The sequence below is a fragment of the Dermochelys coriacea genome, chromosome 11 (genome assembly GCF_009764565.3).
Source record: "Dermochelys coriacea isolate rDerCor1 chromosome 11, rDerCor1.pri.v4, whole genome shotgun sequence".
Classification (NCBI taxonomy): domain Eukaryota; kingdom Metazoa; phylum Chordata; order Testudines; family Dermochelyidae; genus Dermochelys; species Dermochelys coriacea.
This window is the reverse complement of record NC_050078.2, coordinates 43132339-43155410: the sequence shown is the minus strand read 5'-3', so window position 1 is coordinate 43155410 and position 23072 is coordinate 43132339. Positions and strand designations below refer to the sequence as shown.

Below are 23072 nucleotides of genomic sequence, written 5' to 3'. Positions count from 1 at the left end.
TTTTCTTACATTCACAATTTAAATATTTATGTCGGTATAGGGAACTAATTTAAGAACAAGTTTTTGTTAGTAAGAGAAAACTATGCAAGCAAAGAGATGGATTATAATCATGGTACGAAAACTGCTTAAATGAAACCAATGGGAATCACACCAGTGAAAACGAAGGTGCAATGTGGACCATATTCTTACAGAATGCTATAGAATGATGGTCATCTCTCTATGATGATGATTCTGATGAAGTTTCCATTTCAATCCTGATTTTCCCCCCACCCTCCTACAATTTACCAGGAAAAAAACAGTTCATATAGGACTAAAATTAGAAGGCTAGACCTGAGATTAAGATAGAATCTTTATGCAAATGTTGAAATTTGGAGGACACTAGGTTCCTAAATCATGATACCCTTACTATAGAAGGGTTAAAGCATAATTCCAACTTTTTGACCTTTAACAAAAAATCAGAAGGTAAAACAAGTTTTACTAGATATCCCCAGCTGAGCTGTTTTTCCCAGAACCAAATTTTAGTTGATTAATTTGAATTTTCAAAAATTATTGTATTTTTTTTAGTAACATTTCTAGAAAATTTCTGCTCCAGGTATGTTACTATAAGGCACCAGAGGACTGCTTAGGACTGGAGACCTAAGCTTTCCTTTAAGAAAAATGTAAGGCTTCAAGCCTTTTCCCCAGTGGCAATAGATCACAAAGTGTAACCTACCACTCAGGCACTGCCAGGTCCAGGTGAGGCATGAGCCCTTGCTTTCCGTGCGGTATGTTCAAGAGAGGGGGACTAGTGCTCTTCTACCTTCACCACCCAATCAACCATGAGGGTCACCAAACAGAGAAAGTGGTAATAATTAGTGTGTTCTGTAACTGCTCCTGAGTCAGAGCTAAGCATTCACCTGGACCCCTCTGCTCCTGACAGCTCCTACCCTAGCATTAGGTCTCTGGTGGGACTTTCCCAAGGGGACTTCCCCCTTATGACTTTATTAAAAACTGAGAGGTTTCAGAATAGCAGCCGTGTTAGTCTGTATTCCCAAAAGGAAAAGGAGTACTTGTGGCATCGGAATGCATCCGATGAAGTGAGCTGTAGCTCACGAAAGCTTATGCTCAAATAAATGTGTTAGTCTTTAAGGTGCCACAAGTACTCCTTTTCTTTTTTAAAAACTGAGGAAGTTCAACCCAAATAACTTTGCTAAGATTTGCTTGAGAACTGCAATCTTAACTCTTGGCTTTCTGTATTTTAACATTTGAGGGATTTTTAAAGTCTGCATCTCCTGAAAGGTAATGTATTCAGCTTATTGATCTGCACCTACTACTTTAATTTCACCTTAGCAAATCTCTCTGATATATATAGAAAGCACACTGGGACTTTGCATATTATTGACTCTGATTCACCACTGTTACTCCTGTTCGTGTAAAGCCAATGAAATCAGTGAAGTTATATGGGCATAAAACAGGAGTAACATAGTGAAGTCAGATCCAGTAAACTTTTCATCTCCATAAGATACTAATTTCAAAGCCAGTCATATTATTTTCAGAGTGTCTATTAGCAAGCAGGAACAATGTTAAGGAAAATACTACTACACATTAATAACACAATTTTTGCCTAATAAATTGACTCTAACATTTGTATAAGATGACAAGTGAGAAAAATCAAGGAAACTCATTTAAAGATAAAACAAAACATAATATACTTCCATTGTTTATTTTATTACATGTATTTGTAAAGCACACATCATATGTAGTATCAGTTAGGTACTGCCTCTGCTCTTGATTCCTGCTACAGCAATTGAGATCAGCTGCTGACACACTAACCTGTACAGTCTTCAGATTCAGCTGGGAGAGCTGCTAGGAGGCAGTGAAGGATCTCTTCATTTTCAGAGAAGGGTCATCAGCTGTGGATTTTGTTGCCTATCCTGATGAGACTGAGTCCAAGTTTGCTAACCTTCAGGGTACATTACAAATCCTGTTTGTTTTCCCAGATGCTCTGAATTAGGAGAGTTAGAGATGGTGAGGGGGATGGGTGGCAGTTAGTGATGGCACTAACTCTGGATGCTGGTTTGTAATTATAGGTATTTTGTAAACACACAAATGCATGTGCCTAGAGCAGTGCATAGGTACATTTTTTTAAACAGCAAGATATATTAAGTTGGGGCAGTGAAGCATATTACAGAGGTGGATGAATCGTGATATGTTGTACAATTGGTTTCACACTGTTGCATTTGTACTTTTAAAATCCATATTCATAGAGGATAAGAATGCTTTCGAAAATCTGGATGGTTTTGCAGTCATTAAACATCCTCCCTATGTTTCACCAGTGACTGCTGCAAAAAGAGCAGGTAGCTGAGAGTCTGCATTGCATCTTTTTTGGTCTCTTCATTCCTTTATTTCTGGCCACTATTGCTGCTACACTTTAATCCACTTTCTCAGATTGTGTTATCCTCTCTGCCCCACTGGCAGCCAAACGGGCTAGACAGAGCAATCGCCTTTCAAGCAACTTTGAATTAAAAAAAGCCTTTTATCTTTAGGTCAGCTACTTGCAAACAAATGTGCAATAGATACACTAAGAATGTTATGATGACATGTCGAAGTCCATTTTTTATTCTCTTTCTTGGCAAAGCTTCAAGTGTTCCACTGTTAACTGAAAGAGAGCGTACATTGTATATGTCTTGTTTTCTGTTTATTAAACAAAAAACAGCTGTTGCTAAAGCCTCCCTTTAGAAGGAGAATGTCAGGAAGTTCAAACATAAAATCTGTGATCTACTTCATCCAGTGGTCAGGTAGAAATGAACAAGGTGTAGTAATGTTATAGATAAGGTAAAAATACCAAAAAAATATGGCCTGATGGAAAAATTTAAACCAAGATATCTGTGTAGGTAAAACAAGGTCGAAAGGATTGAAACACAATTTTTTTTAATGGAGAGAGCTTGCAGCTGCACCAATAAGATACATGTTGTAATTCATCAGAATAGTAATATTATGGAATAATAGAGATTAAAAAAGGGCAGACGGAAACAAAACCTGGCATTGTTGAAGAGAGAGAGATGCCTTCTAGACAGTAATAATAATAACCATGTAAAGAATCAGATGTTCTTTTCTCCTTACTAGTACTACCTTGAAAAAATACATCTCCCCATCTGCATACTGTAAAGAAGGAATAGCAGAGAAATAGGCTGGATTGGAATGTAGGGGAAGGGGATAGGAGGAAGCTACTTAACTTTCACCTTTTGCAGAAAAAACAGTTTATTTCAGGCATCTTTTCCAGATTGTGTTGCTGATTGGATTTCAGAACCACACATGAGGTCCATTTATCAAGTACCTTGCTTACGAGAGAGCTCCTGGGTTAGAAGCATGCACCTGAAACTCATTAGGTACCTGGAGAAATACAGCTTTTCAGAGAGAAAGCATGTGGTTCCCTAGAACTGTGCCAAAGAGTGAACAGGGGGGAAGGCTGGTCTGTTTGTGTTGTGTATGAGAGAGAGAGAGAGAGAGAGGTCAGTTTGCGGAAGTGGATGCTGGAAAGCTGACATCACTGCTGATGCAGAATTAAGATTATGAACCATTGTCTAGTAGTTGTGCTAGTGGTAAAATGAAGATCTCTGGGTGAAGGGGTAGGGGATATGTACTGTTAGGGACCTTAACTTTCCATTTCCTTATTTTTGAGTTGTGAGTCAGGTATGTTGTGTGCAGCACCTTTAACAGGCACAAAAACACTATGTTGCGGATCAGTCTTGATCCTGCTCTTATTGTTTTTGATGGGAAGAAGATCAGTCCCTTAAAGTTTGTCCTTTCATCCTTCCTCTGTATTTTACTGTTCTGTTTGTCCGAACTTTGTATTAACATCTGAAGAATATTACCAGTCTTCAAATATACTTAGTAATGACAGGCCCCAAGAAGCTTGTCTGAGCTTTTATCTTCTGTTTAGATTAATCCTCTCCTGATCCTTTCCTTGCTAGAAAGCCAAGAAGTTTGATAAGTGACCTTCAGCTTGTATAGAATTCTGTGACCCAGGTATTCTTAAGTTCTATAGGAGCATATTTTACAGATTTGAAAAGCTCTTCACTGTTCTTAACCGTTCACTTCTTAATAAAAAAATCAATCTTTTTGTTTGTTAGCCTCTACGGCCCTTTATTCTCAGGGTCCTGAATATATCTGAAACTTAGTCAGTTCTGACTTCCTTTCCTGGAAAAGCCTAAAATCGTAAAGGATATGTTGTGTATGTTACTTCCATTGACTTTAATGGGAGTGTATGATGGTTACACACATGAGCTCCAATGTGCAGAGCATTCTTATCTCCTGTTCATGTCACTGGGAGGTGAGGATATTCAGGATTTCACCGATGGAATTAATCTCATGATCAGGTCTGGGAGTAACTATCACTGTGCTCAGCAATAATTTAACAAATAAGGTGCAGAGCCTGTCTTCAGTGCAGGAGTCTGGCTGTGTCTCTGTTGTTCTGCCTTTCATAAAATCTTTCAAAACTCTTCATTGGCACAGTAAAAACAAGTTAATGAAAAACCAAGTGCATTTCCCTAAATATATACATGTATAATGGAGAAACTGACCCCACTATTTACCAAAATATGTGGTGAGAAGCTGTTATTGCTTACTGTACTTTAACTTGCTTGTTATCTCATTGTGCCCAGTTTGAATCATTCACCTGTTGCATTTTGTCACAAGCTAGACTGTAAGCTCTCTGGGGTAGGAATTGTTTTTTAGAATGAATTTGTACAGTACTTAGTACACGGGAGCTCTAATTCTGGAATGGTGCCCCTAAACTCTGTTGCAAAACAAATAACAATAAACAATTGAACATTGGAATTTCCAGATAAGTTCAATGGATGCTGTAGATAAGTATCCTGCCTCTGACAGTGACTACTATCAGTGCACTACAGAAAGAAGGAATCAGAGTAGCAGCCGTGTTAGTCTGTATTCGCAAAAAGAAAAAGAGTACCGGTGGCACCTATTTGTTAGTCTCTAAGGTGCCACCGGTACTCCTTTTCTTTTTAGAAAGAAGGAAGAAACTCAGTAATGGAATAATCTTCCCACAGAAGAAATTTCTTCCTAAGGCCTGTCAGATATTGGTTGGCATATGACTTGAAGCTTGATGCTTTATATACCTAAAAGGTTTTCATTTCCATTTTAAGGTAACTGTGGTTGTTCTCATTATCTGTATAAATGGCTAAGTACTTGCCCTCAGTAATGCCTTGTAGCAATGAGTTCTACAGGATAATGTTGTGTTGTGTAAAAATGTTTCCCTTTATCGTTTTTTAATTTGTTGCCTTTCGGTTTTGCTCTGTGAACTCTTCTTCCTTTATTATATGAAAATGTAAATAGAAGCATTTGATTCATCTTGTGTACACTCCACCCACTAATTTGTATACGTGTTTCATATCCCATCTTATTAGTGAACAGGATGTGAACTCCCCTAAAAGCTCCTTGAAAAGAACCTTAACTTTTTTATTTTTAAAGCACAGTTCTTGAATTTACAGTTTGTGTTGGTTTATCTTTTTTTTCCAGTTTAAATTGAAAACCAGAATGCTTAATTTTAATTGAGAATTAATTATTTTACCTATGTTCTGTTGTTAAAATACATACCTTTTCAAGAACATTAATTACTTCTTTTGAAGAATACCTATGTTTCAACCTAATACTAGTCACACAATGTTGTGCTTTCATCTGTTTAGGCAGGCTCCATTCAAAAGGCATACTTTTAGTAGGGCACTTCTGTTTGTTTGTTTTTAACAGCAGTATGCAGCTTTCATTTCAGAAATGAAATCTGAATGAGGAGGTATTTTGTTTTTGTGATTGATTTGGCCAGTTAGATAGCATAAAGACGTCTAATACCCTGAACAGCAGCACCTACTGCTGTCTGGCCAAGGAGCGACATTGTAGTCAGTGGTGAAAGCAGCTTCTTGCTTCCATCCTTTCTGCAGGACAAGCATTGGTAGTTACCAAGTGCACACACTGATGTCTGTTCACGCATGTGCAGATGACTTCAGAAAGCAAATTGTTCCAGGCTTTCAGTAAGATTTTTGAAAAGGTGCTTGAAGTCAGGTGGAGTCAACACACTCATTTATGGTTATTAAAAGGTTACATCAAAATACTATTCAAACCAGGCTGCAGAATTACTAGCTTCAGATTATGGCTTAAATATCCTGTATATTACAAAGATTTGCTTGAAGCATAACACAGAGGGCCTTTTGTAAAAAGCTTGAGGAGTTAGTCCTTGGCATTTGGCCAGCAATAAAGAAAGCTTGCCCTTGTGCCATTCTGTCCTCCACTGCTCAGATTCTGGCAGCAGTTTGACTTCAGTGTAATTGTTGGCACTAAAGCTAAACTGTACCCTGAATGGCCTCTTCCTACCAAAAGACAGGAGTACAGAGGTCTAACACTGCATCAAATCTCTGTGTTGGTCTACTGTAATAGAGGACTCTGTTATGAGAACTTTTCATATCAGAGAGGCAAGCAATAGACTATAGAGGCGCCGTACTAAAGAAATCCCTTAAACAGAGTGTGAAGTATTTTTCATTTTTTCCACAGGATAATGAAGTGTCCAAACAGGATAAGAGAACAAATAGCTCGCTCTAGGGCAGGCATTAGCTTGGCTCTCTGTCCACAGTTGTTGTTCTACCCTTGTGTACAGTAGTTTAATTTTGTATTCCTCCTCGTTCAGACCATACACAGCATAGTCACAGATTTAAATGATAGGGTATTTTTATTGTTTGCAAGGCATCACTTGCTTAATCTTTCTTTTAAAATATATATATATATATATGTGTGTGTGTGTATACTTTCCCATTTCATTGAGGCAGATTTGGAAATCAAACCAGGAACTTCAGACTCTACTACGATGGAAAACACTTTGTTGGGGAGAAACGTTTTGAGTCCATCCATGACCTGGTGACAGATGGATTGATTACTCTTTATATTGAAACCAAGGCAGCAGAATATATTGCCAAGATGACAATAAATCCAATTTATGAACACATAGGATATACAACCTTAAACAGAGAGCCAGCACACAAAAAACATGTGCCAACCCTGAGAGATACATATGATGGCAAAGAATCTACAGGAGAAGATGAGGTAGCAGAGAAAAGGGTAAGCAACTGTTAAAATACCCTTTTTTTATTAGACTTTTTTATTTTATACTTTTAACTCAACTCCACTGAAGAATATTAAATATGTTTATAGGTGTTAAGCTAAATGGTCACATCAAATATTTTTGATTAATAGTAAGTTATATGTTAAGATATTTTACTAATCTTTCCAAGTTTTCAAATGGAAATTTTTTGCATATTGCAAATGCCTCTGATTCATAAACTTTTATCATGAGGTTCTTTGGTTTTTTTAAAAGAAATTATTGCTATTACAAATGTCAATCCTCTGATATTCCAGATGGGCTAAAGATATTCTTAGTTATTTACTGTGCAAAAAGACAATTGCCCTTTAATACAGAAATGTATTCCATAATCTGTTCAGCATTCCCCATACAATGATAGTAAAGTTGTCCACTTTATAAATAAGTCTGTTCATTAACAAGATAAAATGTTAAAACATTTCACATGACCTAAGTTCAGCCTGTCATGAACTGACAGAACTATTTTTGGCCTCAACCAGGCTTATGAAGAAAGATATCTCTCTTCAGAGAGTTGCATTATCAACGGAGAACTAACTGCATTGGGGGGGGGCTTTAAAATAAATAAATAAATTAGAACTAAATGCAGGATAAATTTCAGACTTTGTACTCTTGCAGAACATCTTTAATGTAATGTAGAAGACCCCAAAAACAGTTGCCATGTAGCTTTGTTAACATGACAGATATAAAACTTGTTTTTAAATTCATATTAATACATTTTAAAATAATGATAGTTTGTTAAAATAAATAACTAGAGGAAAAATTGATTGCATCTGTTTAATAAAAAGCAATCCTTCTTAAGTGTGTGTTTAAAAATATTACTTAAAATATCTATATATTCACGCATATATAATATGCGCTCTAGGCTCTCCTGTTACAATGTTATTAGGCGTTTCTTGCAAATTACTGTAAATCACAAAAGAAAATACTACTTTTAGGTCTGATTACATATTCATCTTCCCAATCAGAGATAAGGAACACATTTCTTGTAATCCTTACATGTATTGATATTTTGTGTCTACGCTGCTGTGACTGAACTTTTTTAATGTAGTAAATCGTAGAATCATAGAAGATTATGGTTGGAAGAGACCTCAGGAGGTCATCTAGTCCAGCCCCCAGGCCTTAAAAACTCTAAGGATGGAGATTCCACCACTTTCCTAGGTAACCCATTCCAGTGCTTCACCACCCTCCTAGTGAAATAGTGTTTCCTAATATCCAACCTAGACCTCCCACACTGCAACTTGGGATCATTATTCCTTGTTCTGTCATCTTCTACCACTGAGAACAGTCTAGATCCATCCTCTTTGGAACCCCCCCTTCAGGTAGTTGAAGGCTGCTATCAAATTGCTATCAAAGTCTTCTCTTCTGCAGACTAAACAAGCCCAATTCCCTCAGCCTCTCCTCATAAGTCATGTGCCCCAGCTTCCTAATCATTTTCATTGCCTTCAATATATTGGAAAATATATTGATTCTAGCTGTCCATTTTAATCACCTGATTTCTTGCCTGAAACTAGCAGTGGTATAGGTCTGATTTACCTGGGTTCTGTTCCCTGGTGCCATTGACTGGCTATGTGATGTTGAGCAAATCACTTAACCATTCTGTGCCTCTGTTTCCCCATTTATAAAATTGATACTAATGCTTATCCAATTTTGTAAAGTGTTTGGTGTGACCAACAGTTGAAAAGCACTGTGAAAATAGTACTGTGTAACCATCTCTGACTGCCAGAGTTGACTCACCAATGTGTACGAGAAACAATATGCATTTGAACATGTCTCCAGAATTTATTTCTAGTCTAAATGAAGCCTATTCCATTAAAAAAAGATTTATCTTATTTACAGACTTCATTTATTGGGAACAAGAAAACTGTTCCAAATCAATAGGTTGGGTCAACATTCTGAAATATCAGTTTGCCCCTATAAATGACAGCTGTAAGTAAAATACCTTTTTTTAATAGCATAGACCAGAGGTTCTCAAACTGTGGTCCGCGAGCTCCATTCAGGTGGTCCACAGATAGTTCCCTCTAAGGTGCGCGTGTGGGCGGTCGCACACAAGAGAATGAAGGGCCACCCACCTAATAAGTGGAGCCGTGCAGGCGTGGCTCCACTGATTAACTGCCTAGCCCCTGGAAAAGATGCACATGTAAGGTGAGGTGGTGGCCTTGGGGGGAGAGGGCAGTGGGGTGAGAAGAGGAGGTGAGAGGAATTTGGGATGTGCAGGGCTGCAGCGGCCAGAAAAAGAGGCGACTTTCCCCAGCTCCAGGACTGCAGCTGTTGGGGAGAGACAGCCCTGCTTCCCAGCCTCAGCTCTGTGGCTGCTGTGGAGGGGGAGAGAGGGAGAGACATCCCTCCTCCCCAGCCCCAACTCAGGGGCTGCCACGGCAGGGGAGAGAGGGCACATCCATTGCATTAGAAAGGTAAGACTACTGATATTAAAATATGAGTTGTGTGCTTTTATTTGTAGAACAAAATAACTTTTAATATTAAGGCTTTTTTATATAGCGCTTTTATCCAAAGCACTTTACAGTAGTTAGCTAACGGTACAAACAACATTTGGAAAGATCATTAAGTGGTCCGCCAAGACTCTCAGCAATTTTCAAGTGGTTCGCGAAAAAAAAAACTTTGAGAACCACTGGCATAGACTGTCTAAATGGCCTTATATGCTTTTTCTTCAGTACTTAAGAAGCTTTTTCCACTCAAACTGAACTCAGAGGGGACTCAAGGGGACTCAGAACCTCACAAGATCAGGCTGTTAGTATTGAATTCTATAGATCCTAACAGTGGGGAAAGTAAAATATTAGTAGAAAATGTCACCTGTTAATTACAGGTAAAGTTCAGTCAGATGCAGAAGGCTGACAGAAGGTCCTCCACACCACTTACACCACCTAACAAGGGCTTACATCGTGTTGGAGGGTCTTGAGTAGGCTTTCTGAACTGGCATTTCTTTCATCCTACAAGGATTTGATTTAAGGCAAAACCTTGAACAAAAGCTCTGGAAATCATCCGATCGTGGGGGGGGTGGGAGGGGTTTGAGTTTTTTGGTAAATTCAACTCTTATCACATTTATCATACTTCACGTACTCACTACTATTCAAAGAGAGTGCTGACATTTTGTGAAGAGGTAATAGAATTTTGTTGTTTAGTGTCATAACATTTTCTTCACTGCCGGAAAAGTTTGTACAGTGTAAGGATTGTAGAGGAGGTTATTATGGAAGGACACCGTTTATTTTTTCTTAGATGGATGCTGTCAAGTCAAACTTCCATCGATAAAAATGTACATGTTTTTTTCTCACAGAATAGATCAAGAACTATTGAGTAGTTCTCTCAAATTGAAATTTTAGATGAAAAGCCTTAGAGTCATGTAATTGCCACATCCAACACCCTTTGTTTGGAAGTTATAAGCATACATTTTGGAGATAAAGCAAGTTTGGCTAACAGTCTGGATAGGCCCGAAGCCCAGTTTTTATGAGTCTGGACTCATTATTTGGTTTGGAACCTTATTGATGTGGGCATAGAAACAATGAGTCAGTCTATATTGCCAAAAAAAAAAAATAATAATAGCAGCGAGACTCAGAGCCAGGGGCAACTGATTTGGGCTTGCACTACAAGACTAAAAATAGCACTGTAGATGTTCCCACTTGCACTGGAGCCTGGGTTCTGAGGGTGTGTCTACATTGCAATAAAATACCAATGGCTGGCCCATGTCAGCTGGCTGGAGCCCAGGTTCTGGGACCCTGCAAGGGAGAAGGGTCCAAGAGTCCAGCACCCGATATGGGGGAAGGGTTCCAAAGCCTGGGCTCCAGCCTGACCCTGACATCTACACTGCAATGTTATAGCCCTGCAGCCTGATCCCCACAAGCATGAATCGGCCGACACAGGTCATTTGTGGGTGTTTTATTGCAGGTAGATATATCCTGATACCCTTCCCCCTCGCTGGTCTGAGCCCTAGTCAGTTGACCTGGCTCTGACACTCTCTGCCATGGAGGTGTATTTTGCAGTGTAGATGTAACTAGTGAGACGCACACTCCATAACGTGGATAAATGCAGAGGCTGCGATTTCATTTATAACTATTACCAAACTGGAGTAACACCGCAAATTACCCAGCAGGGTTATTCTAGTGTGAACTTCACTTGGCACCCATGGCCCCAGATACTACAAACATGAGGATGGGTGTGTAGGCCATGGCCGCGCTATACCCTTAGGCCTGCTCCAGGATCCTCCCAGCCCCATCAGAGTCACACCTCAGCTAACAAGGTGAGCATTTGAACGGTTTGTGGTTCACATGGTCAATAGAGACCCCACTAGTGTCTTCATGCAACACATTATGAGAATTTACCACTTTCAACTAACTTTTATAAAGAACATTAAAATTGTGTGATATACAATATGCATTTTTATATAAATGCTGTGTCACTTGTGTAAAATATAATATGTGTTTCAGAAATGCTTAGTGGAAAGTGACCCCAAACACTGGATAATAGGAAATATTTCCTTGCCTTTTTTAAAAATTGCCTGCTATATAACATACAGTGTTGTTATAGCCCTGTGGGTCCCAGGATATTAGAAAGACAAGGTTGGTGAGGTAATATCTTTTATTAGACCAACTTCTGTTTGGGAAAGGTACTGAGAGTGTTACAGCTAAATATAAGATTAAGCAGATAGTACCTGTTCCCGACATGAAGAAGAGTTCTGTGTAGCTCGAAAACTTGTCACTTTCATCAACAGAAGCTGGTCCAATAAAAGATATTGCCTCACCCACCTTGTCTCTGCTATATAAAGATATTTTATGGATAGTGATAGTACACAATACAAAGTAGTTGTATCCGCAGTTAAGCTGCAGACCCTAGCCTTCTCCAGCAAACTAAACATTTATTGTCTGCAGAGCCCCTTTAAAAATAAGTACTGTACAAAAGTTAATACACTTGTTTTTTTATGGTATGCTGATACTTTGTCGCTGTTTATTTAAAGGCTGTATTTATAAAAAAAAATATGGATGTCAACCGACTAAAAAATTGTGATTAAACAATAATAGAATACCATTTATTTAAATATTTTGGATGTTTTCTACATTTTAAAATATATTGATTTCAATTACAACACAGAATACAAAGTGTACAGTGCTCACTTTATATTATTATTTGTATTACAAATATTTCCACTGTAAAAATGATAAACAAAAGAAATAGTATTTTTCAATTCACCTAATACAAGTACTGTAGTGCAATCTCTTTATCATGAAAGTTGAACTTACAAATGTAGAATGATGTACAAAAAATAACTGCATTCAAAAACAAAACAATGCAAAACATCAGTGCCTACAAGTCTACTCAGTCCTATTTCTTGCTCAGCCAATCGCTAATTTAGGCTGCCATCTCAGGTGATGATATTGAGGTAATGCTGCCTGCTTCTTGTTCGCAGTGTCACCTGACAGTGAGAACAGGCGTTCACGTGGCACTGTTGTAGCTGGCATCAGAAGATATTTACATGCCAGATGCATTAAAGATTCATACGTCCCTTCATGCTTCTACCACCATTCCAGAGGACATGCGTCCATGCTGATGACGGGTTCTACTCGATAACCATCCAAAGCAGTGCGGACTGATGCGTGTTCGTTTTCATCATCTGAGTCAGATGCCACCAGCAGAAGGTTGATTTTCTTTTTTGATGGTTTGGGTTCTGTAGTTTCTGCATTAGAGTGCTGCTCTTTTAAGACATCTGAAAGCATGCTCAACACCTTGTCCCTCGTCCCACTTCAGATTCTTAAATCTTGGGTCGAGTGCTATAGCTATCTTTAGAAATCTCACATTGGTACCTTATTTGCATTTTGTCAAATCTGCAGCAAAAGTGTTCTTTCAATGAACAGCATGCTGAGTCATCATCCGAGACTACTATAACATGATATATATGGCAGAATGCATGTAAAACAGACATACAATTCTCCCCCAAGGAGTTCAGTCACAAATTTAATGAATGTATTAATTTTTTAATGAGCATCATCAGCATGGAAGCATGTCCTCTGGAATGGTGGCCAAAGCATGAAGGGGTATACAAATGTTTAACACATCTGGCACGTAAATGCCTTGCAATGCCAGCTACAAAAGTCCCATGCGAATGCCTGTTCTCACTTTCTGGTGATGTTGTAAATAAGAAGTGGGCAGCTTTATCTCCTGCAAATGTAAACAAACTTGTTTGTCTTAGCAATTGGCTGAACAAGAAGTAGGACTGAGTGGACTTGTAGGCTCTGAAGTTTTGCATTTTTTTGTTTTTGAATGCAGTTATTTTTTGTACATAATTCTACATTTGTAAGTTCAACTTTCATGTTAGAGATTGCACTACAGTAATTGTATTAGGTGAATTGAAAAATACTATTTCTTTTGTTTGTCATTTTTACAGTGGAAATATTTGTAATACAAATAATAATATAAAGTGAGCACTGTACACTTTTCAGAATGGTAGCCGTGTTAGTCTGTATCAGCAAAAACAACGAGGAGTCCTTATGGCACCTTAAAGACCCAAATAAATTTGTTAGTCTCTAAGGTGCCACAAGGACTCCTCATTGTTTTTAATGTACACTTTGTATTCTGTGTTGTAACTGAAATCAATATATTTGAAAATGTAGAAAAACATCCAAAAATATTTAATAAATTTCAATTGGCATTCTATTGTTTAACAGTACGATTAAAACTGTGATTAATCAACAGCCCTAATTAAAAACCTGATATTTCTCCATTGTTTACATTAATATAAATGATGATTTAGAATGATTTAAACTCCATATAAAGCAACTCTATACTCATTCTGTAGTGTGTTTATACATAGATTGAGACTTTTTCTTTGTCTTCAATGATAGAAAGGGGAGTATTAAATCCCTGTTGCTCAAATTGAAATATATAAGCAAACTGGAATTGGACAAGTCTAACAGCAGATGCAAAGAAAATTGTAGAAAGTTAAACATGAGAGAAGATGCTGTTTTATTACCTGAATGGTGCTTATAATAATGTTCACTAAAGGGAATTATTCCAATAGATGGAGGAGAAAATAATTTCTGCAGTGCTCTGTATTTTATGAATGTGCATCTTCATAAGCCTTATCCTGCAGCTTCATAGTTTCTCCCTAATTTTTAACCTCTTGGGAATAAAGTCTTATGTTTTATCCATGGCACAAAGGAGGAAAAAGCTTCTCTGTCTAAAGTAGGGATGAGCTTGTACCCAAACCGCATGCTACACACCTGTAGACTGTGTGGACCTTCTGATCAGGGTATAATACAGGCTTTGTGATACAGGCCTGCCTGTCGTCATGAGTGAGACAAACACTGTTGTGTAAAAATAATTTCTGGAGAAGAACAAACAGAGCACACAGGGCTTGACTGGGGAACAGCCACTGGGGTTGTAATTTCACATTCTGTCAGAAAAGAGCAGAGGCATAGGGTAGCCACAAAGCACCCCATAAACATCAAAATAAAATATTAGAGTCCTAAGCCTAGTAGTAAATTTGGTAAATGGCAGTGTTTGGGAATCCACGGGTACATGAGATGTCTCTATGGAAATTAACTTTAATTTATAACAGTAGAAATTTGTGTATTTGGGTACATTTAAAAAAATTATTGTGGTTAATGGGAGAGCCTTAATAGCTGGCTTTAGCAAAGGAGAAAGATTTAAAGACCATGAAAGATGCAAAGTTGACAAACTATGCAATCTTTGGATGAGCATTGCAAAATACAAACCATCATGATGAGCAGAAGTATTGGGTGCTGTAAGGGATATATAACTATATTGTTGTGTGACTTCAGATTAGTTTTTAATGGGGAAAGCATGAGACTCTAATTGACCACTTGTTATGAGTGTCACTGATTATTTGAAGGCCTTTGACTGCTTGTCATATACGAGTGTAAACAGAAAATCAAAAATGTTTTATTTACTGATTTTTGACTTTCATGACCTTTGACAGAATTAATAAAGTTAGAGCGTTAACTGGTGGGTTTGAGAATTGAAAAAGGGAGTGGGCTTGACATGGCTGCATGCCCTCAACATACCATTTCAGCACAGCAGGTAAAAATACAATGATAGTTCCTCAAATAATTTGTAGGCTGTTTAGAAAGCAAAGTTATGCTGCCATTATGATCCTTTGAGTTAGGGAGACAAGTCTAAAGACTCCATTGAAAGTGTGTTCCACCTGAAGTGGCCTAATGCAGAAATAGCAATAGTTCCCAATATCCCAGAGCCAGAGCTTCTTCTGCACTTCACTCCTTGAATAGTTGACAAATCATTGCAAATTCTCCTCCTTCAGAAGGTAATTGTCACAGTAGAGTTAGTGGCCTGTAAACAGATCAATTGATTCAGTTAAATACTTCATGTAAGATGACAGCTCTATTGAATTAATAAATATATAGATACTTATTTACCTCTTTGTCAAGTTCATTGTCAATTATCTGGCACTGATTTAAATTAACATTATAATTTTTTTACTTCACTAAGATATTGGAATTTTAAAATATTACAAAAGTGAAGTCTATCTAAGGTTGAGCTGTGCTGCTACATATCCTCTGTCTCTCAGAATGAAGTGCCTACTTTAAATAGTTGCATATTAATTGTATGTTAAGATCGATGCAAGTTAAATTTAATAGTCATTGTTATTTACATAAGAATGACTTGCACTTCTGCAAGAAAAGTTACAATAAAAGTAATTGCACTGGCTGTGAACAAGAACCTTCTAGTCCCTCGTGCCAACATATTGTCTGAGATGGAAAGAGTTAAGTAAAATCTTGGAGAAGCAATCCTCCAACAACAATATTTTTGTTATATTTTTGTAATATTGATAATAGTGACAGCCATTCTTACCTTTCCATGACGATAAATTGGGTCTGATTCTGCATGCAATGCTGATCAAAGAGATCTAGAACAGTGAATCTTTATGATGTTCCCAATATGTCTTAATTGAAAACAAGCTCCTCATGCTAGCTCCTGAGTCTAGTTAGTACTAAGAGCCTGGAGATAGTGTAAATCTCTCTATGCATTTCTAATACACCCATCACCATTGTATCCAGGAGCCATAACAAAGTTAAGATCACTGTTATATATGTCCAAAGGTAGACCTAGCTTCCCTAATTTAGGCTGCCATCTCAGGTGATGATATTGAGAAACATACCCGAGTCCTTATGCCCCCCTGGTGTTGAGGAAAAGTCTGCTTAAAGAGCTTCCAGAGGGCCTTACATGGCAAAGGTCAAGCTCAGGCAGATCTTCAGTGGTAGTGTTTTATGTAATAGTCCTTTACTGAAAGAATATTCTGCCTCTGAGAATTTCACACTTTGGTCAAAATTTCTGTGGCAGAATATGGGGGGAAGAGATGGTCCCTGACAATATTTAACCCTTTATCATTGAGAGCTTTAAAGCTAAGGACCAGAAACTTGAAACTGATCTGGAATCTGAATTGGAGTCAACGAAGAGCATGATGTATCCTTGTTGGTCAGTCTTGCTTAGCAGACACAGCATGTTGGACTAGTTGTAGTTTCCATATGGCCTTCAAGTTGATCCCAATTAGATTGTATTGCAGTCGTTTGCCCTGGAGCCAGTGAAAGCATAGACCACCTTGCATAGGTCCTAGGGTGACCAGATGAAACAGACAAAATATCAAGACACATGGGGGAAACAAACAAACAAACAAAAAAAATGGCCAGAGCGGCCAAAGCTGCAATATCGGGACAAATGGCGTCCGGACCGTGCATCGGTCGGGACACGGGACAAAGAACTAAAAATTGGGACAGTCCATAGATGGATGAAGACATTCTTGGGTACTTGTTGTTTGGGTGTCCAGAAGCAGCAATACGCCCAGTAGGGGCTGAGACAGCACACCACTTTAACAATCAAGGGCAGTGGCAAGGTCTAGCTGTTACAAGTTGTTTGAAATACTTTCTTTCTACCAGCATTCCTTCAGTCTTACCAGGTAGTGTTCATGGGAGAATAATGGGGTTTGGCGTTAAAGCCTCTTTACGCACACCCCTAGCAACAAAAAAAGTACCATTAAAAATGCCACTGTCCTTCAATGGTAAATGCTTTCCTTTCAAATATTTATAAAGACATTGAGTGCTGAAGAATCCTGTGTGTTAACTTGATGAGATTGTCAACTCTTTTCTCAAAAATGTTCCCTCACAAGACCCTGGATGGATGTCCATGACAATCATTCTGTAAATTTAGTATAATTTATAAATAAAACATAACTATGTGGAAGGTAAAAACATCAATCTATTTATTTTGTGCCTAGTGCTGCTTCTAACAGAGGTGTCCAAGACCACACAGCCTTGTCAATACCAAGAATGTCCCTCACACTGTGAAAAGAGACCCTTCTTTTTAGGTAGCTGCTCCTGCACAGTCCACTTGGGCTGCCACATCCTCCTTATCTTTTATCTCCTCCCTTTCTTCCCTCTAGCATGCACTGTGGCAGGGATTATACTTAAAGGGATAATACCCATTCATTCTGAAACAAGATCACTAATAATTATTTAAGCATACAAGCAGCCATTAAGAATGTTTTATTATTATTTAAGGCCTGGTAAAAATGGGTGAGTGCAATAATAGGTTAGTTTCCAGTGTGAGGACATGCGGAATATAAAGAACACTTTAAAGTAATATGCAAGAAATATTTTCTATAGATTGCTGAAAGAGATATTTTCCATTCATATTAACTTAGAGCAATTGACACCTTAAATTACTTTCATTCTATGGTTGTAGTAAAGCAGATACAGTAAAAAGACCATACAAATTGTTCTTGCTTTAGGAGCCAAAACTCCCAAATGAAATGTAAAGATATTTTTCTTACAATAATCCACACTCTGCAGAAGATCTAGCCTTGAAATTCCAATGTGTCTTGCTCAGAAAGGATCAAATGGTCACACTAGCCAGTCTCCAACTGTGGACTACATCTCAGTTCCCTGCTTACTTAGTATTTCTGCTTCTTCCAATCTGAATTCTTTCTTTCTTTTTATCCTTGCTAACTCAAAGTAGGTGCTCAGCTGGCCACTGTTTATTCCTGCACTTTATTTAAGAGGATATGTACTAAAAGATTGTCACACAGCTGATTCCAATTAACCCCTCAGGTCCTATGAAAGAGTTTGCGTGTCCAAAGAATGTTAATGTAATGCTCCTACAATAATGTCACAAAGGTGAAGTTAAAGTTGCTGGCACCTATCGGGTTCACCTGCATTATTGCCTATCAAGAACATGAGTTAAAAATACATACATACATTACACAAGATATTAAAAATCTAGGAAATGCCCAGTTACAGTTGTATTTCTAACACAAGGCACCTTTGCTTCATAACACTGTGCTCCTGTAGAGAAGCCAGTGTACCATCTTCCCTTCCTTGTAGGTGTACTATTAATAATGTGCACCACAGAGCAGTAATTTAATTATTTGTCTCATATAGACATGTCTCTGACACTTAAGGAGATGATTTCTCACCACACTGACTTTTGCTCTTATCACTTAAGTGCTCTAATACTGCTGGGCAAATTAGGTTAATCTACAGAGGTGCTTTAGCTCTGTCTAATTATACTTGGATAATTGACTGCCATTTGGAATCACAGGGCCCAACCTGTCAGGTGCTGAATGTTCTCCTTGGTTCACAGAATCAGGCCCTCAGCAAAGACTGGGGAATGGTTGCCTTCAATATACTCTTTTTCTTTTTGGTTCAGGAATTTGGAAAATTTCTGTATGAGTACTGTGAATGACTGTTAAGAAGACTGTAAAGCAGCCCCATTGCTGTAAAATTAAGATTGGAGAATTCTGCTTTTGTGGTAACTATTCAAATGAATCTGTTAGATGAAATAAGATATTTCTTTTTATGTTTGTCAGATAATTAGTATGGGCACAGAGATCTAAGGTAGGTTGAGTGCCTTACTTGTAAAGTACAGCCATTTCTAGGGTTCCTAATACTGTAGGTTTGGGGTGGAGGGTTGTTTGGTTTTGTTTTTTAAACTTGAGCATTCTGACCATTGCAACCTAAACTTGACCTTGGAAATTTCCTTCATTTTTTAAGTAGTCATAGCATAGGGATGGGAAATGAAGAAAGATTGGTGGGGGGCTTCCATCTTATTTCCTGATGCCAGAAGAGGATCACCTTACTAGCACATGTCTGCTAAGACCTTAGGAAAGGTGCACATCCCCTGTGAACCTCGGGAAGCGCACAGAAGTAGGGCTCCACCAAGGTAAGTGCATCAACCCCTAATGAGCCTTAGGAGGGTTGTTGTGGCACCACAATCCTGACAAATGGTAGGAGCTTGTTGTTTTTCTTCCCCTGTGGGTCTTGGGGTAGATGTGGGCCATAACAAGCTCTCATAGCTATAGGGTGGGTAAATGGGGGAGTGGGACTTTCGGCACATTAGTGAGAGTAAACTTTTGGCGGAGGCTCCAGGGAGCTGTCCAAAGCAAAGAGGGTTTGGAGGGAGAGCTGAGGAATAGGTCTTCACTGCAGGAGAAGGCAAGGAGGGAGTCATTAGCACTTCCCTACCTTCTTCAGCAGACCAAATTCTGTGGCTCACACTAGCCTAATTCCTCTTTGATCAAGGACAGAAAATTAAATGTCAGGTGGAGCAGGGAAGTAAGTGTTGCTTTTTTCTCCTGTCTTTTCCTGCTTTACCACTGAACTGCTCTTGAGGCCCTCCCAAATTATTGGGTCTGTGGAAAGAGAATGAGGGATGAGGAGGACATCCCTACCCTGTGACTTGCTCAGAGATATGAAGAGGCTGCTTGGAACAGAGGGGTACAGAGAACGATGCTTAGGATAAGCTCATGGTGCAGTAGGACAAGGCAAGGAGAAAGATTAATTACCCCATATAATAGCTGGCCTGGAAAATCAGCTCCAGTGTACAGTTTATAAGATAATATAGCTGTCTGCTATGGAGAGATGAGTTTCCTGATACCCACGAAAGGATCTTCCATCCTGCAAACCCCAGCATGCCCCAAAAAAGGGATCAGATCTCTCTTCCAAGCATAGTTCACCCTGATGTCTCCACCAAAGGACAAACTGCTTGTAGTCTGTGAGAGGAATTTTTATCACTGCAAAAACGCAGAGAAGTGGAGGAGGGCACAGAGATGGCAGAGTCTGAGTGAGAACTGTGCTGGTGAGTGAAGAGATCAGATCCCTCCTGTGGATCTCCTGAGATGTGAAGGAGAGAAGGTCCTACAGGAGGCTCAGGAGGCTAATCACTCCATAATGCAATGTTGTGTTATCTTTATAAGCTGTATACAAGAGCTCATCTTCCATTTTAATCACTGGTTACAAAGAGGGATCTTCAGGGGAAATCATTTCAGAAGGCTCTCCTTGGTTATTTGAGGAAATGGTGAGGGGATTTTAAGAGCAGTATATTGCGATTTGTGACACTATCCTTCCAATAGTCATACCTAGGATAAAGTGGGTCTCTTGGTCATTGTTTCTAAAGGTGGCATTTAATTGTACTTTTTACTTGTGCAATAGGCTTGCTTACATAAAATACTCTCAAATTGTGGTGCTCTGTCGCTGGTTTGATGACTGTCAATTCCATCACTTGTCAGGCTGTTTCCTGGGCTGTATATGTTGTTTTTGTTTTGCCCTCCTTCTTCCATCTGCCTTGTTCTAATTATTTTCTATTACTAATCACTTCTACAGGAAAAGGCTGGACTTTTTGAATTAGGAGAACTGTAAAGGGATAATTTTGTTATTTACAAGTTTTTCTTATCTTGCTTTGATTTTATAATGTAACACTGCACAGCTAGTGATAATTACCTGGAATTATGACTGTATCTAATCTCATAAACTAAGCAGAGTCAGGTCAGGTCAGTACTTGTATATAAGACTCCCAAGGAAAACCTAGGGACTGCAGGACGTGGTGGTGTTCATGACTCTTTTCTCTCTGAAACAGTCATGAACCAAAGCCCAAGATTCTAATACTTTGTGTTTTAAGGATTAACATCAGACCCTTCTTCAGCTGTACAGTGAGAGATTCCTCATACATATATTTTACCACCTTAATAGGTTATCCCTTTTTATACACAAAGCTCTCAACCATTTTCTCCTTCCTGCGTAAGGTGTGGAAATGTTTTCCAATCTAAACGAATAGCATATTTTATACCAGTTATCTTTAAATCATCCTGCATTGGTATCCACATCATCAGGCTTTTATGTAGAGCTCAAAATCAGTCTGTCATCCTACACCTTTCAAACCATGGTAGGCAGGCACATCTGATGCAATTATAATTGTCCAATTATAACTGTCCAGTGGTTACCCCAACCTTGCAGACCTGTGGAGAGTAAAATACTTGGGTAGAAGTGACAGCAGAAAGAAAATAAAGCTATCATGTTTGTTAGAGATCTGGACAGAAATGGTTAAATGAATTTTTTTAGCTGTATTGGGGTGTAAAAGAAAACTGGAGCTGTTTAAAGCTGTAATAGCCATCCTGTTTTGACCCCTATTTTTATTCCTTCTGAATTGTCACAACTAATTCTTTTAAAATTAAATTCTCAATGCTTAGTGTAAGCTCATAGTTGAAAATTTTCTTTTGAGTTTCAGTTTCAGGAGAGCAATGTAGTTACCTAGATAGATAGAAATGCTTGCTTTCATTACTGCACACTTGTCACACTTAGTCCTCAGCCACTGCAAGGATACCAGACTTTTCAAAAATTTCAGTTAAAATTAGAAAGTTATAAACTCTTACAAACCTAGCCTCTTTTTAAAGATATTAGCGCCAATTATTTAGAGCTGTGCAGCTTTTAATGTTCCCGATGTGCATCTCCTAATGTTTGTGAGCACTGTAGGAATTGTCAGATTGACAGATCTGACGCTTACCTGGGTTATTTTAGCACTGACCCCTCAGCATCGGTATTCCTGACTTTTAGTGGGGCTAGTCATGTGCATAAAGTTAACCACAAGCTAACATATTTGCAGGATCAAGGCCCAGATGATCAAATTATACTAGATACACTTGTATACTGCATTAAGTTAATGAGAGTTATATCAATTGTGAGATGGATATTGCATCAAAGCACAGAATAAGAAACTGGTATGTCTATAGGATTTGGGTGTTTATTGCCGAGTATAATGTCCCACATTAAACCTTATAACTGGGTGTATGTTCTTAGTTTTCAGTGTATGTATCAGGGGTAGTAGCATTTAAAGAGCAAGCAGCTTTTCTCTTTCTTAGGCAAGAGCAGATGAATATGGAGATGAAAGGTTATATTGTCTGTTTCTATACTAAATTTAAACATGGTTGGGAAGTGTTTAATAAGCATTATGGATTATATCACGTCTCAAATGTTATTGGGTGAGGAGTGTTTTGGGTGATTTTACAGTGCAGTTATCATGAAGCAGTTACTAAAGCCAATATGGAAGTGAGGTACATTTGCATTCAAACATTGCTGTGACTCGGAATCAGCTTAAAGTAGCAATGTGTTTAATACAAATGCATGAAAATTGAAAGTAACATCATGTATATTTGTATTTTTCATGGAGCTGAAGTTTTTCAGATCCTAAATGACAGCTTTTCATTCAAATTCACTTCAAATTCCAAATGCTGTTAGCATTCAAACCTGCAGCTTGCTGCTTTGAAATTGACAAAAGACCTCTGAACTGACAACCACCTTTGCAATAAACAGAAGATTTTAAGACAGATGCTTTGCTCAGCAAGTTGGTATGCTAGCAGCTACTGAATAACTTATGTTGGGGCTATGGGTTAATTCTCTCAAGCTACTTTTATAGCTGAGAATCAAAACAATAATAAGCTTATCTATTTTATATGGTTTCAACCACTTAAAATGTTGTTTGATATTAGCAGTACTAAAACAAGAGAAGAGTGAGGTTTTGTGGGGGATTTTTGTTTTTACTTCTAGTCTGGAAAAATGATAATTAAAAAGAGCCTGGATAAGATAAAAAGGGGAAATAACTTGGCTGAATAAGCAGAAGAAAACAC

The 23072-nt window shown here is 38.3% G+C and overlaps 1 protein-coding gene and 1 long non-coding RNA gene across 7 annotated transcripts in view; one reads left to right on the top strand and one right to left on the bottom strand.

The window, feature by feature from the left end:
* CHN1 (chimerin 1) overlaps window positions 1–23072 on the top strand; it is a 142998-nt gene that overhangs the window by 69106 nt on the left and 50820 nt on the right. For all 6 annotated transcript variants that reach the window (XM_038422155.2, XM_043505314.1, XM_043505315.1 and 3 more), the window contains one exon: window positions 6813–7101. In XM_038422155.2, coding sequence (XP_038278083.1) covers window positions 6813–7101 — 289 coding nt within the window. The remainder of the gene's footprint in view (window positions 1–6812; window positions 7102–23072) is intronic.
* Window positions 14922–18113, bottom strand: LOC122458130. The gene is made up of 3 exons (XR_006278010.1): window positions 17949–18113; window positions 15974–16732; window positions 14922–15451 (listed from the first exon to the last, which is right to left on the bottom strand). It is a non-coding gene; the product is annotated as an uncharacterized LOC122458130 (long non-coding RNA).